The sequence below is a fragment of the Saccostrea cucullata genome, unplaced genomic scaffold (genome assembly GCF_032062105.1).
Source record: "Saccostrea cucullata isolate Sc308-1 unplaced genomic scaffold, CSIRO_AGI_Scuc_v1 ctg468, whole genome shotgun sequence".
Taxonomy (NCBI): domain Eukaryota; kingdom Metazoa; phylum Mollusca; class Bivalvia; order Ostreida; family Ostreidae; genus Saccostrea; species Saccostrea cuccullata.
In genome coordinates this window covers 721,197-736,173 of record NW_026926068.1, presented here as the reverse complement: position 1 = coordinate 736,173, position 14,977 = coordinate 721,197, and the positions used below count along the sequence as shown (strand labels likewise).

Below are 14,977 nucleotides of genomic sequence, written 5' to 3'. Positions count from 1 at the left end.
AACAGCAATGAAATATCTTTTTCAAAGACATGCGTAATGCAACATAGTCAATATAATAGAAGTTAAAGCATAAATCTTAGTTAATAAACACGCACGGAAATCACCAATCACTACATTGTATATTGTTTTGTAATTAAAACAGATTTAAAAAAAATATTTCATCTTCGACTATGTTACCTTTATAATCATATCCTTACCGTTGCCATGTATAAAAGTCAATCGGTAAGCTAATTGAAAAGTAAGCAAATATTTGTATCTTAATACATGTTATCATGTACGAAAAGAAATATTAGGTATATTCTCAATTTTTTTATTTAAGAAAAACATGTTAAGCTGAAGACAAGGTCTGAATTGATTTCTTAGGATATACTACTAATGGGCAATAAATAATATAGGGACTTATTATAAGGGAACAAGATGATGATTAAATTGTTAGGATAAGGCGTGCATTCAAATAAGAGATTTCATACACGTGTTTATCAGAGATAGGAACAGAACTCGTATATAGTATCTGACTTTTTTACCAGTTAATTTTTAATTCACGTGAGCCTAAGGCTCACGTGCGTTTTGATCGAAATTTGTCGGCTGTCTGTCGTCGTTGTCGTCATCGTCGTCGTTGGCATTGTCGTTGTAGTAAACTTTTTCAAATTTTCATCTTCTTCTTACGAACCACTGTAACAATTTAAAACAAATTTGTAACAAGGTATCCAAGAGTGAATGGTATTCAAGTTTGTTCAAATAAAGGGTCATATTCTCTTCCAAGGGGATATTACTAGGCTTTAGTTTAAAAGCAAACAATCTTCATACGAACAAATTTGACCATTTGATCAAATCGTGACCCCTGGTTGTAGGGTGGAGCAAAATGTCCAAAGCTTTTCTGGAGAACAGCAGATTCATTATTAGTGATTCTTACATGAAATTAATCGAAGGTTCAAGACGCCCGAGGTTAGATTGGGTCATAATGAGCGATCATCGTTTTACATAAGAATATATAGAAAAAAATTTCCAAGTATTTCTTTATTTTTTTCCAAATCATGACTCGGTTGTAGGAGAAAAATCTTTAGAAATCTTTTTTTCAAGAACGGCTGGAGAAGTTAGATATTTGTAGAAGTGTTCTGTATTGATATGGTGACATCCTCATGTAGTAGCCCCGTGGGGATCCGGGTTAGAATAGGTCCTCAATACCCCCTTGCTTGTCGTAAAAGGCGACTAAATGGGGCGGTCCTTCGGATGAGACCGTATAAACCGAGGCCCCGTGTCACAGCAGGTGTGGCACGATAAAGATCCCTCCCTGCTCAAAGGCCCTGAGTGCCGAGCATAGGCCTAAATTTGCAGCCCTTCACCGGCAATGGTGACGTCTCCATATCAGTGAAATATTCTGGAGAGGGACGTTAAACAATATTCAATCAATCAATCAATCCTCATGTAGTATACAATTCAAGTCCCCATCGCCCTTCCCTTTCAAGGAAACTTTCAATACTGAGGTTTGTGTTTTACCAAGCCAATGTCCTCAGGTAAGCAATGCGACTCATGGGCCTCATGTTTATTTATTACATAGGCTATATCATTCCATTTGAATGTAAAGAAAGCAAAGCACAAATCAACTGTACACCTAAAAACGGAAAGAGGGGAGTTTGTGTAATAAAAAATGCTGAATTAGTGCTAAACGTTGCACCAAGTGCACGTAATCCTACGTGCGCACGTGGAGAGACGTATGGCAGACATGGAGATGAAATATGGGTTTCTGAAAAGTGTGGAGGGCTATTTACTGTTTGCTTTAAAGAAGGTATAGCAATTTTTACAATGTATGAATATACTATTGATGTGAAGAAATAAATTTTGTTTATAACAAAAGACATATTTTGAAATTATTAAGTTAAAATAATTGATGAACTTCATGCATTATGTATTTTCATTCAAATGTTCTGAAAGATGTTTACTTCCTTTTATTTATTATTGATGGTATGATATAAGCTGAGTTAATTTTCTTTCTTTGTTTCCAGTGAAGAAAATGGCTGTCACAAATGGTAAAGACTGAAAAAAGAATATTTTTACAACTTGAGACGCCTTTCTCGATTTGAATAATTTGGAAGATTCTAGTACTGGCTCAAGATTGCCATGAGAGAAGAAATACTAATATTTTAACAGGATACATATATCATAATTAACAAAATACTGTTCCTAATTCATGCATGAATTTGTTTTTCTTTTGTTTCACAACTTGAACAAAATTGTACTTTTTTTAGGTAACATCACATTTTTTAATTTAACCAAAAATAGAAAGTATATAATTACCAGAAGTCTCTGTCGAGACTGAAGCTCTACTGGTTTGTTCTTATAGCAAAGGAAGAGAAAAGCAGTTGGGAATTGAAACTGTACAACAGCATCAAATAGAATAATGACCCTTGATTGAGACTCTTTATGTTCTTAGTGTCGTCTACTTGTATGCCAGTATTTGGAGTAGCATTTTGAGAGTATTTAACAGAAATTCTTATTTTTAATAACCAAGGCAATAAATGCCAATAATGTTCATCAAATCAAAAACCGAGATATAGAATTGTGTATCTTAGTGTAGTCTACTTGTGTGCCAAGCTATATTGAAATCAGACAAAAACTGTAGGAGACATAGCATTTTGAAAGAATTTCACAGAAATTTCTATTTTTAGGAACCATAGTAACACCGTTCATCGAAATAAAAAAACCAGTATACAGAATTATGTACCTTAGTGTAGTCTACTTGTGTGCCAAGTTATATTGAAATTAGACCAAAACTGTAGGTGACGTAACATTTTTAAAGATTTTCACAAAAATTTCTTCTATTTTTAGTAACAACAGCAAAAAATCCAATACACAGAATAATGTATCTTAGTTTAGTCTACATGTCTGCCAAGTTAAATTGAAATCAGACCAAAAGTGTAGGAGGAGAAGCATTTTAAAAGAATTTCACAGAATTTCTATTTTTAGTAACAATGACAACACCGTTCATCAAAATCAAAATCCCATAAATAAAATTATGTATCTGAGTTTAGTCTACTTGTGTGCCAAGCTATATTGAAATCAGACCAAATCTGTAGTAGACATAGCATTTTAAAAGAATTTCACAGTAATTTCTATTTTTAGTAACAACAGCAACTCCGTTCATCGAAATCAAAAATCGATGCACAGAATTAAGTATCTTATTGTAGTCTACTTGGGTGCCAAGTTATATTGAAATCAAACTAAAACTGTAGGAGGAGTAGCGTTTTAAATGAATTTCACAGAAATTTCTATTTTTAGTAACAACAGCAACACCGTTCATCGAAATCAAAAACCGATACACAGAATTATGTATCTCATTGTAGTCTATTTGTGTGCCAATTTATACTGAAATCAGACCAAAACTGAAGGAGGAGTAGCATTTTGAAAAATTGTTTACAGACAGACAGACAGACGGACGGACGCCGGACGCATTACTATCGCATAAGCTCTTCTGGTCTCTGACCAGTAGAGCTAAAAACTGACACAGCTCCTTACTTTTCTAGTACTGAAGAATCAGTTATAAAATGCTTTTAATTTACAGACTGCATTAAAACAGCGGACGGCCATGATTATAAAGGTAGCTGGAACAGAACACAGTCTGGTAAATCCTGTCAGGAATGGTCCTCCCAGTTCCCGCATAAACACAGATTCAACACTCTTACCAAGAACTATTGTCGTAATCCCAATGGAATGCCCCACCCTTGGTGCTACACAAACGACCCCCAAACAAGATGGGAATTCTGTGGTTTACCACTTTGTGGTAAAGAAATATGGTTTTATTAACAATATTGTTTTCCCTTTTTTACTAATTATGCATTTTTATATTGAAAGTGTGCATGCATATTACTCTTAATTGTCAAATGTGGCAAAGAGATATTACAGTTTAAACAAATGTTTACAGTGGTGTGTCAACAAGAAATTAATTAAAGAGTTTAACTCTTTGAATCCAAATTACTGAACATAATTGCTGCTCTGTGAGATGACTACGTTTGTGTTTCAACAAATACCCATTATTCGAATAAGAGTATTAGATTAAGGCACATTTATATTATTGACAAAGATGAACATAATAAACAATTCAAACCCTATAAATAGATTTCATACATAATACATGTATTTGTATTTATGATAAAACTTATTTTTTGTCTATTCCACAGCTCCTCCTACTTCAGAAAATGCAGAAGGTATATTTGTTTTTGTTTTGTTGTTAAATATAAATTTCATTTTATGTATCTACAATATGCATCGATTTCTGATTTTTTTTATCAAATACACATAAACAATCGATCTTGATTCATTATTTACTTAGAATGTTTACTGGATCCAAGAGGGGAAAGTTACATGGGGTTAAAGTCTACAACCAAGTCGGGCTTGACATGTCAATCGTGGTCGATCCAGTCTCCCCATGCCCACGCCTTCAGTCGTCTCCTTGGCAACCAGAAAAACTACTGCCGAAACCCTGATGGAGAGCCAAAACCCTGGTGCTATACGACCAACAAAACTAAACGTTTTGAACTTTGTGAAATTCCCGAGTGTGGTAAGCTTTACTTTTCTATGGATTTTTGTTATCATATTAATGCAGGAACAGAAAATCCGTCAAATGTATGAATTTAAGCTTACGTACAATGTAATTTTCACATTGTGTAATTAACTATGGGTTATTCGGTTTATCTTAAGAATAGAACAGTCTAAGACCCTTAGAACTCGTTGTTTCTTAATATCTATCTTATCGGCTTTCTGTCTTTCTCTTCGATATATTTATATCCTTCATAAGATTTAAAAGATATATCTTTGACTTTATTATTTATAGCTATTTAGAAATATTTGATGTAAAATTTAAAAGTTAAATTTTTCATTTACACTTAAAGATCAGTGGATGGCTTGAATCTGAAATAAAATCTTTGATTCTTTATATTTCGAAGTACTCTACCTGTCTATTATTAACACTTTAGAGGTTTTACTACTCGTTTATGTAGCTGATTCGTCAGTCCTTATTGAGCTAATTTAAAAAAATGTTCGGCTTCCTACATGTGTTACATGTTCATATATGTGGGCTTTACGATGGCCGATATGAGCCGTCAAAATACAAGTAAGAGTAGCTCTATTGTGTACGTAGAATCAATGGCAAAACACAAGAAGTAGTAATAGTAATCTGTACATGTACAAATCCTGAGACAAAATACACTCGAGACTACTTAAAATTCCTTAGATTTATTAGGAAGATTATCTGTAAACTTAGAAGGAACAAAATCAAAAACACGTGTTGCTGATTTTCTTCTGTTTTGTTAAATAAATGTTGTGTACCTTTTTTCAATTGATCACAAAATGCAGCGATTTTTTTTTTTAAATTTTCGAATTTGATCTAATCAACGACAACGACATTCACGACAACAAAATCTTAACCTTCATTCATAAGCCCCAAGATGCTGGTTAAAAATTCAAGAAACAAGAGATCTGCATCTTTTTTATTTCTTTTGCCGCTAGAAGAGAATCTGTTTCTAGATGATCTGTGTAAGAAATGTGTTTATTTTTTCACATTGGCGGATCAAGAGAGGGGTGGGGTCCAGGGGTTGGAACTCCCTTTTATTTTTTGTCAAGTGGAGAGAGAGAGAGAGAACGTTTTCCGAGAATACTAGTCAATATTTCTAACTTATGTATTGAATGGATAGATTCTCACACATTTAGTTTCCTCCATTCACCTTCACTGTTGTTTTTTTAATGAGAGAATATGGTAGAAAATATTCTACTTATTTTTATATATTTTATGTATGATATGTAACATGCGATTTTTAATTCGATATTAGATTCCCGCGATCTTGGCTTCGTTGGCTATATACATGTATGTACCTTGTTTTGATTATATCTTTTGAAGAAACTAACATGTAACTCTTTATTTTAAACCCCACCCGCACCCCACCTCAAAAACTTTTTTTCAAATTCTAAAAATTAAAATCCCTTGTACTCTTCGGAAATGCTGCAAATCTATTCAATTTTAAGGCTTCAATAGTTTTTGAAATGTGTTTATTTTCTATTTGGACTGGGGGTACGTTTTCAAAGAAAAAAAGGAAGTAAAACAAAGATAATGTTTACCAACCTTAGATCTTTCCATTATTGTGTGTCAATCTTTGCTTGAGAGTTTGTAGGGGGGTGGTTAGAGGGAAACAACCCTGGAACACCCTTTCAAAAATGGCTGGATCCTCCCCTGTTTCATACTATACTTGCCCTCTTTCCATATTACTTTTTTCTTCATTATTTTTCTTCTCATTGGAACGAAGAAACATTCCGTAGATTTGTGAAAGCAGAGACGGAAAACACCAGTTTCTGTTCTTTTTTTAAATTGAGAATGGGTAAAAACATGTAAATGATATATGCCAATGTTTTTAATGATATTTAAAACAGCAACACTGATTTTACCTTTACATACATTGTCAGCGATCTAATCTGTCGGTTTTTTCCATCATTTAATTAAGGCATATTTTATGAGAGTCGTTATTCAGATTTCATAGTAAATGAGCTGCATTTTATCTAAAACGTTATATATTTCCACATTCTATTTTTTTTCTATTTATTCGTTCCGAGAATAAAAATATGGATACGGCAGAGCATAAAATTAAAAATAAACACATTTCTTGCACATATCATCAAGCAACAGATTTTCATCGGGCTAGAAAAGAATTAATAAAAATGCAGCTTCATTGTTTCTTTAATCTTTTATCAGTATTTTGGGGCCTACGAATTAAGGTTAAGATTAATAATTTTGTTGTCGTGAGAGTTAAAATTAAAAAAAAAACAGAGACTACAATTAAAAAAAACAGACGGATCAAAGGCGAAAATAAAACAATCTTGCTAAATTTTGGCAATCAACTGAAATAAGGTGCACACCATTTATTAAACAACTAAAAATGAGGGGAATAGGAGAACATATAGGGAAACAGCAACACGTGTTTTTGATTTTGTTCCTTCTAAGTTTACAGATAATCTTCCCAATAAACCTAAGGAATGTTAAGTAGTCTCGAGTGTATTTTGTCTCAAGATTTGTACATGTACAGATTACTATTACTACTTCTTGTGTTTTGCCATTGATTCTACGTACATAATAGAGCTACTCTTACTTGTATTTTGACGGCTCATATCGGCCATCGTAGGGCTTCGTTTTTTTTCAATTCATAAGAAAAATCAGAATACAAATGCCGGTATGAACGTATTTTTATATAATGTAATAATAAATGGTTGTCATATATTTTCAGCTGCATGCAATATTTATCAGGAAGAAGGACCAGACTGCAAGGTCGTTTATAAAGTGTCTGGAAATTGTTATTACAAATCGCACTATAGAAATGAATGTAAATACACAGTTCGGCTCAGTAAAAACAAGGAAGGTCAAGGAGAGGTGACCATAAAGTACGGAAAGGAATCCTTTAAAATCCTGAAAGATCAACACATTCTGAAATGTGCGTATTTTAAGAATGTGGGCGATTACTTGCTCATCGAGGAAAAGATCTCAGACAAATGCTGAACTAAAATAAATAATTATATGTTGTTCTACCTTTCTGAAAAAAAATATCATGAATAAATACTTTTAACATGACCACCTGTTATTCATTTTTCACCATGGCATTTTATGTGTTTAGATTATTCAAGAGATATTTTATCTGCTTTCAGAGACGAAACTATACATAAAATGGTTTATCAAGGGTAGTCAACGTGTGATTTGAGGAAGAATCCATGGCGTTTATACCTTTCAAATTTTTTAGTTCATTATTTGAAACTGTAATGTATTTTATTTATGAAATCCTTTTCAGTTTCCGGAAGTACGATGTAAAAACATGGATTCTTTAAAACGTTTTTCTCCCTCTGTATATAAATCAATGAAGTTAATGGAGTGATGATCAAAAGTGCCTATTCCAAAATTATAAATTTTGTTTTCCCGGGTTAAAGTGTTCAGCGGGAAGGATGCCGCTGGGTTGAAAGGTTCTAGTATATTGGCGGGCGATGTTAAATTTAAAGGTACAAATGTATTATTTCTAAATAAACATTCTCTGCTCCTAGGTATTGAACAGACGGATATGGATATAATTAACGAACAGAATTCAAACTCAAAGTCCGTAAAACAATACAAAACAGGAGCAGAGCAAAAACGGACTACTGAAACATCAGAGGTGGGAGCAGGTGCCATAGAGGAGTGATGAGCATCATCCCCTGATAACAATCACACCCGCCATGTGTTCCTTGTCATGATCAGGAAATAATGGAAAAATCCGTAGTCAATTCAGTGTTTAAATAATGGACTTACGTTTAGTATGAAAAACGTCAGTCAGCATTTGACTCGATGATAAATTGAGGTCATTGTCTCGACCATAGAACTTACGAAACGATGACTTTAAACGAGACTGCTGATATTCTTGTTTCATTAATTTGCTTGTCAATAATTTATCCCGTTTTAGAAACACGTAGCGCATGCTCTTGCGTATCGAATTAACTGAGATATATATACTCCGTATGCAGGTGATGAAGGTATATTGCTGCATAAGCAAGTGAAGTTGACGCTAGAAAAATATAGTTTGGCTATAAGATTACCATTAACGTCTTTTTCAAGTAAAATATCCAAGTATGAAACAGATGTGTCAGACTCTGTGGTATTCTTTTATTAAATCAAGCTCACCAGGATATATCGTATCGACGTAGGAATGGAAATGACCTTTGTTAAATGACAATACGTCGTCGATATATCTTATTGTCTAGTTGAAGGCCACAGCATGTTATTTCTTATTTTCAGGCATAAGATTTTGCACGAGTTCTGCTTCATATGAATATAAAAATAGGTGTGCTTATAACGAGGCTCACTTGGTACCCAATAGAATTCCAATGAGTAAGTGCAAGATTATGATGATCAAGAGTGCCTCTTCAAAAACTGTGAAACTTGTGCTCCAAGGTTCATAGGGATCATGGAAAACATGGAAAAATAATCCAGCACTTAAACCCTGTGGGGCATAGAACTTGTCATTCAATATCTCAAAAATAAGTCTAAAAACTTATATAACTGCTTAAAGGTATTGGGAAATGCAAAATTAAAAATAGAAAAAACATTTTTTTTAAATGAATCACAGGTTTTCTTTCAGCTTAAGGTCCATATTTCTATTGAATCTATTTAATATACGATTGAAAAAATGCAACTTTCAAATGCTAAAACTTACTGGATTTATTCTAATACCCTACAAATAATATTCTTCAGTTTATTGCAATGGAAGAAAAATGTTTGAAACTGATATCAAATGGCATTTTTGATTTAAGTCCATATAAAAGACATTACGGAGTCTGACATACATGTTTCAAAATCTGATATTAAGCTGGGTAGAGACAATGATACAAACTAACAACAAAACGTGAAGTAAAAGCAATGACTTCAAATTTTCTACTGTTTATATGTAGCAATAAGACACTATCACCTTAGGATGACGTAAGTGACTACAAACCCATTTGATATATAGACGATACATAATTTTTTTTTTTTTGGTGACTGTCAAATTAACTCTTAATGCAGCTTGTAATAAGCCCTGGGCCAACGAAGATGGTGCATGTAGCAGAAGAAAGAATCTGGTTAGTGAAAACTCAGAAACTCATATTCTTATATCATTGCATATACAGGGTGTCCCATAATATAAGATACCATTTGAAATTATTATCAGGCCTAGGTGTCATAAAACTTAGACGAGCTCAATTTTGATCTTATTCTCACGTACACCAAAGAAATATATAGTGTAAAAGCGAGACTGAGATAAAAAGTAAACTCGTCTAAGTTTTATGGCCCTCAGGCTTGACCAATTTCTTTGATATTTTTCTCATTCAATATTTGACTAAAGACAATGTTAGCGACAAATTATTTAAGTAAAAGATCTCAAACAGAAGCAAAATGGATTTATCAACAAGCTAGAGGTACCCTCGTTTTCAAAACTGTTATTATCAAGTCCGATCTAAAGACATTGAAACAAAAACTAAATCTAACTCTTTAATCTATCTAAAAAGATAAATTTATCGATGAATATGCAGATTAAAGCTAAAGAAAAATTCACTGTTGTCTTAAATTTATTAAATTTTGTGCAATATCTTGACATGATCATTACCCAGATTGGACGTCACTTAGAGGACACCGTTTTAAACGATAGAAATTTTCAAAGTAAATTTATTTTTTCGTTTTCTTTTCGATGATCGTCAAATTTTGTGAATAAGATTGGATATGCAATGTTTATAGTGCATTAATTGTTCTTCAGTATTCATAATATTTTTTTATATAATCATAAAATGGTATCATATATTCTTGGATTCTGGGATATTGTGGTATCTTTCGTACATAAGCTTCCAGATATCTGTTTAAATTGTTTGTTTCCCTATTGAGCCTGCATGTACCAGTTTCTTTTATAGTAATCACTGTCCCTAATAGATGATGAGGGTATTTTCCTTTTCATTGTACATGTACTTAAAGCTTGTTAGTTCATAAATATGAACACGGTTCGTTGAATCTTTAATTAAATATCTATTTTGTGATTCTGTAGAAAAAATATTTACATCTATTCACAACGATACCACAATGTACATTTTTTTATCCTGACATGGACCGAATTTTGTAATGAATTTGGATGTTTCTAGGTAAAATGGTCGCAACATGAATAATTTTTATTTCCGTCTTTGGCAGATTAAATATAATTATATACTTATATCATAATTAATTAAATAAATAAACTTTAATTATATACAAGATACTTTAACATTATGTAAAATTTCCAAATTTTATTTTAAGGTTTAAATCCGGCCCTCTGCTCAAATATGATTTTCGAAAAAATACGTATTTTATATGTAAAATACAAACAATTAAAGCATATCTTACAAGGCAAAATTGGACAAAAAGACACTTCAACCCGACAAATTTGTTAAAGCAATAATAGACAATTATGTCATTAAATTATTTCTCTTATCAGAGTAACAATGAACCTTTTTCCTTTCTTTTTTCTACTACTTAGTAATATAGAATTTACTGTAAACATATATGTATTTTATACATGTATATCACGGAGAAATACATCTAAAAGCGAATACACGCTTCATAAAACCGATAAAAAAGTTATATCTTGTCATTCAATTTTTAAAGACATACATGCTTATTTTCAGTTATATACTCGTTATTCGACTTACTTGATTCGAAATGCAAAATATTCCTGTAGGACACAAGATTAGTATAATTATATAAATTAGGAATTCTCAGAAATTCAGTTTAAAAATAGTATTTTTCTAAACTTGAACAATTTGAAATCTTTTAGCAAAATCAACAGCTTAAAAATAAACGTTTTTTCAACTTTTTACATAGCCATTACCAACAATAAACTAAAGACTAGGCTTTTTAAAATCATTGACAGCTGCTTTTACATTAGAAATGAAACTCATAATTTACTTACCTTGTCATTTGTCATTTGCAAAGTTTTTTTGTTAAAAACAAAAATTCTGATTGTACATTCTGAAGATAAAAACGATGCTTGAGTGTTTGATTGACAATATCTATATGTTTTTTTTTTGTTTTGGAGACTAGCGCTTCCAACAATCTATTGGGATTCCCATAGATACCAATTACGTCCCGTTATTAGCGGACATATTTTTTGCATTTAAATGAATATTTGGTGCAAAATCTTGTCCGGAAAAAGAAGAAAAAACTTGTTGTGACCTTCGACAATTAGATATATAGACAGCGTGTTGTCAATTGACACTTGTAATTTCCATTTTAATGTCGATATTATATATCCTGGTGAGTTTAAGATAAAAGATACCACAGAGTCTAACACATCTCTTCATATTTGGATATTTAAATTAAAAAAGACGTAAATGGTTATTATTATCTACATTTAACAACCAAGTTCTGTGATAACCGTAATGACTTTAACTTTTCTATCGTCAACTTCCCTTACTTATGCAGCAATATACCTTCATCACCTGCAAACGGAGCTTCTATATCCCAGTTGATTAATATGCAAGATGAACATTTTCTAAAAAGAAGTCTTGTTTAAAGTCATCTTTTTGTCAGTTCTAAGGTCAATACAATGGCTTTGTCAGTAAACACAATTTATCATTCAGTAAAATACTATTTTTTTATACAGATTGTAAGTTTATTAATTATGCATAGAATTTATGGATTTTCCAGTTATTTCCCGATCTTGCCAAGGAAAACATGGCGGGTCTGATCGGACATCAAGGGATACTCACTTCTTCATTGCATCTGATCCCACCTTAGATCTCGAAAACACTTTTTTATCTCCAAATGTTTCACTAAACTAAGATAAATACATTATGAAAATATGCACTCCAAGCTTTCAGAACTATTTTTACAAAATGCAGGCAAATATATTTACTTTGCTGTCGGTAAGCAATCATTTCAACAATCGCACTTGAGTAGTGTGCTTTGAAAATATAAATACTCAAAATGAGGATTATGTTCCCATAAATAAATTTTTGACTTCGCGTTTAGTTTTTGTTCTAATCTAACTATTTATATATATATTTTTGGTAATTCTTTGAATTACACATATCTTCAGGAATTATATGAGGAAAAGTAGCCTTATGACTTTTGTTAATGTATAAAAATGGTTAGTTATTAAAAATCAAATTTCTTGTTTAAAATTCTAAAATTTTATTATTGAAAAAAAGGTCTGCATACAGTATTTGTCTATTTAAATTTAGATAAATATGATATCAGAAAAAAATGTTTTATTCATCTTAAAAGTTTAACGACTAGTTATTACCTATTAATTTTTGCTAGTTCTACTTATTGTTTGTTAGGATTGTTGTTTTAATATTTGCTGGTTTTGAGATTTTAAGTGAATTAAAAGTCTGCATTTAAACCTCTTACGATATTATTTCAAATAAGAATCTATATAACTACGGCGCCGCTGGAGGGCCAGGTAAAAAAATATTTTTATTTGTTCGGACAAATTAAAAATTCGTTCGGACGAATTAGTTATTTGTTCGGACGAATTAGATATTTGTTCGGACAAATAAGTTATTTGTTCGAACAAATTAGATATTTGTTCGGACGAATTAAATATTCGTTCGGACAAATTAGAAATTCGTTCGGACAAATTAGAAACTCGTTCGGACGAATTAGTTATTTGTTCGGACAAATTAGTTATTTGTTCGGACGAATCAGATATTCGTTCGGACAAATTAGAAATTCGTTCGGACGAATTAGAAATTTGTTCGGACAAATAAGTTATTTGTACGGACGAATTAGAAATTCGTTCGGACGAATTAGTTATTTGTTCGGACGAATTAGATATTCGTTCGGACAAATTAGAAATTTGTTCGGACAAATAGTTATTTGTACGGACGAATTAGAAATTCGTTCGGACGAATTAGTTATTTGTTCGGACAAATTAGAGAAGTTGTGAACAACTATCAGGACACCGCGAATAATGTGCGGTTTGCACCAAAACGTTTCAATTTATTTTGATTCTTTGCAAAATAACTTTAATGAACAACATTATCAATAAATATTTTGAAGATAAGTCGTTTTAATGTTGATCTCTTTCTTATGATTTTTTTATGTACATATTCACTACCCAGTTATTAATCATGACATGTGAATGATTTTTGAAATACATTTCCGATACATATGTCGCCGAGTTGTAGCTGAAATATTGCCGATTCGGCGTAAAACATTAAGTCAATCAATCTGGTACATATGCGGTGTATAAAATGATTAAAAGGTCCTCATTGAGTTTTTAATTAAATATTCCTGTTTGTGAATTTAGAAAACTTCACAAAAATGAACCTGTTCGTATTGATCCCAGGTTGTTCATATGACTCGCGAGCCGGTGAATAACGAGGTCAACCGATCAATCTGGTATACTGTATACAGGGTTATTTTCGCCCTTTCACACTTGCGAACAATTTTGCCCCGTTTTAAATTAGCCCTGCCAAAGTTTTGTTTAAGTACTTATACTGTATTATATGAATTCGTCCCGTTTTAAATTCGCCCGAATGAGGCTAGGGCGAAAGGGGTGAAAATAAAACGGGGGCGAAAATTTCCCTGTATACAGTATTCCCTAGTCCATTGATTTTCAGAGCATAATTATAGCCCCCTCCCGTTTTAGAGAGGTACATGTAGTCGAATAAACTATTTAATTTCACTGTCAGCATTTCTTATTTTTGTTAATACGCTTTTACAGTTGAGTACCAGTTCGAAGGTTTGATAGGCCAACGACTCACATAGAAAGGGAAATTATGAAAGCAACCCCTTTTACGGGGAAAATAAATCATGAATGAATGTCAAAATATTTTCAAGTAACAACCCCCCCCCCCCTCCTCTATTTAAAAAAAACGATCGATTGTCTTAATCATTGAGAACCTTAACTTGCATTAAATTATGATGTGTTTTTAAATTTTACTGCACTTTCTAGGAACGTACATGTATTCATCTATTTTTTTTATCCTTTTCCCGGAAAGGGGCGTGTTTTTAATTTGGTCAATATTATACCTGCATGTTTTAATTCATGCGCTTTTCTGATATTTGAATATAAAATAAAATTCATATAGATACATAATAATAGTTTTTAACGATCTTAGAAAGAATCTATTGGAGATGGACTTATGAGATTCCCTCTTTTTGTTCCTTTATCACAAAATACTTAAATGTGGGAACAGCGGTATAGAAGCAAATCTACAAATGTCCTAGCTAGTAAGCCCCACCTAAAAAAAAATTAAGACCCTCGAATAAGAGGCTCGATATTTTGAGTCCGAAGTTTATTCAACATAATACAAAACAACCACGTAGCATCGTTTTTGAAAGTGTGGGGGGGGGGGGGGGCTAGAAAAAAATTTACTACCTGAAAAGTTGACAAGCAAAAAAAAAAAAGGGGGTGACTCAGGAAAAGTTGCCCAAAGTTGACAGTCCTATTTCGTGGGGTGGGGGGGGGGAGCT

At 32.3% G+C, this 14,977-nt stretch overlaps 2 protein-coding genes across 2 annotated transcripts in view; both read left to right on the top strand.

Moving 5' to 3' along the window:
* LOC134270662 (uncharacterized) overlaps nucleotides 1–2,125 on the top strand; it is a 32,505-nt gene extending 30,380 nt beyond the window's left edge. The window contains exons 18-19 of the mRNA XM_062752897.1: nucleotides 1,559–1,786; nucleotides 2,004–2,125. Coding sequence (XP_062608881.1) covers nucleotides 1,559–1,786; nucleotides 2,004–2,038 — 263 coding nt within the window. The 3' untranslated portion in view covers nucleotides 2,039–2,125. The remainder of the gene's footprint in view (nucleotides 1–1,558; nucleotides 1,787–2,003) is intronic.
* Nucleotides 2,126–3,583: 1,458 nt separating this feature from the next.
* Nucleotides 3,584–7,534, top strand: LOC134270661 (plasminogen-like). The gene is made up of 4 exons (XM_062752896.1): nucleotides 3,584–3,791; nucleotides 4,176–4,202; nucleotides 4,328–4,555; nucleotides 7,266–7,534. Exons 1-4 carry the CDS (start codon nucleotides 3,584–3,586, stop codon nucleotides 7,532–7,534), a joined length of 732 nt encoding a protein of 243 aa, XP_062608880.1.
* Nucleotides 7,535–14,977: the final 7,443 nt, after the last annotated feature.

What these genes read in the sequence shown, in the direction of transcription:
- LOC134270661 (XM_062752896.1), top strand. Translation starts at nt 3,584, where the DNA reads ATGATTATAAAGGTAGCTGGAACAGAACACAGTCTGGTAAATCCTGTC. An exon ending in CTTTGTGGTAAAGAAATATG is followed by an intron (nt 3,792 to 4,175) that starts GTTTTATTAACA and finishes TCTATTCCACAG; the next exon opens with CTCCTCCTACTTCAGAAAAT. An exon ending in TTGTGAAATTCCCGAGTGTG is followed by an intron (nt 4,556 to 7,265) that starts GTAAGCTTTACT and finishes ATATATTTTCAG; the next exon opens with CTGCATGCAATATTTATCAG.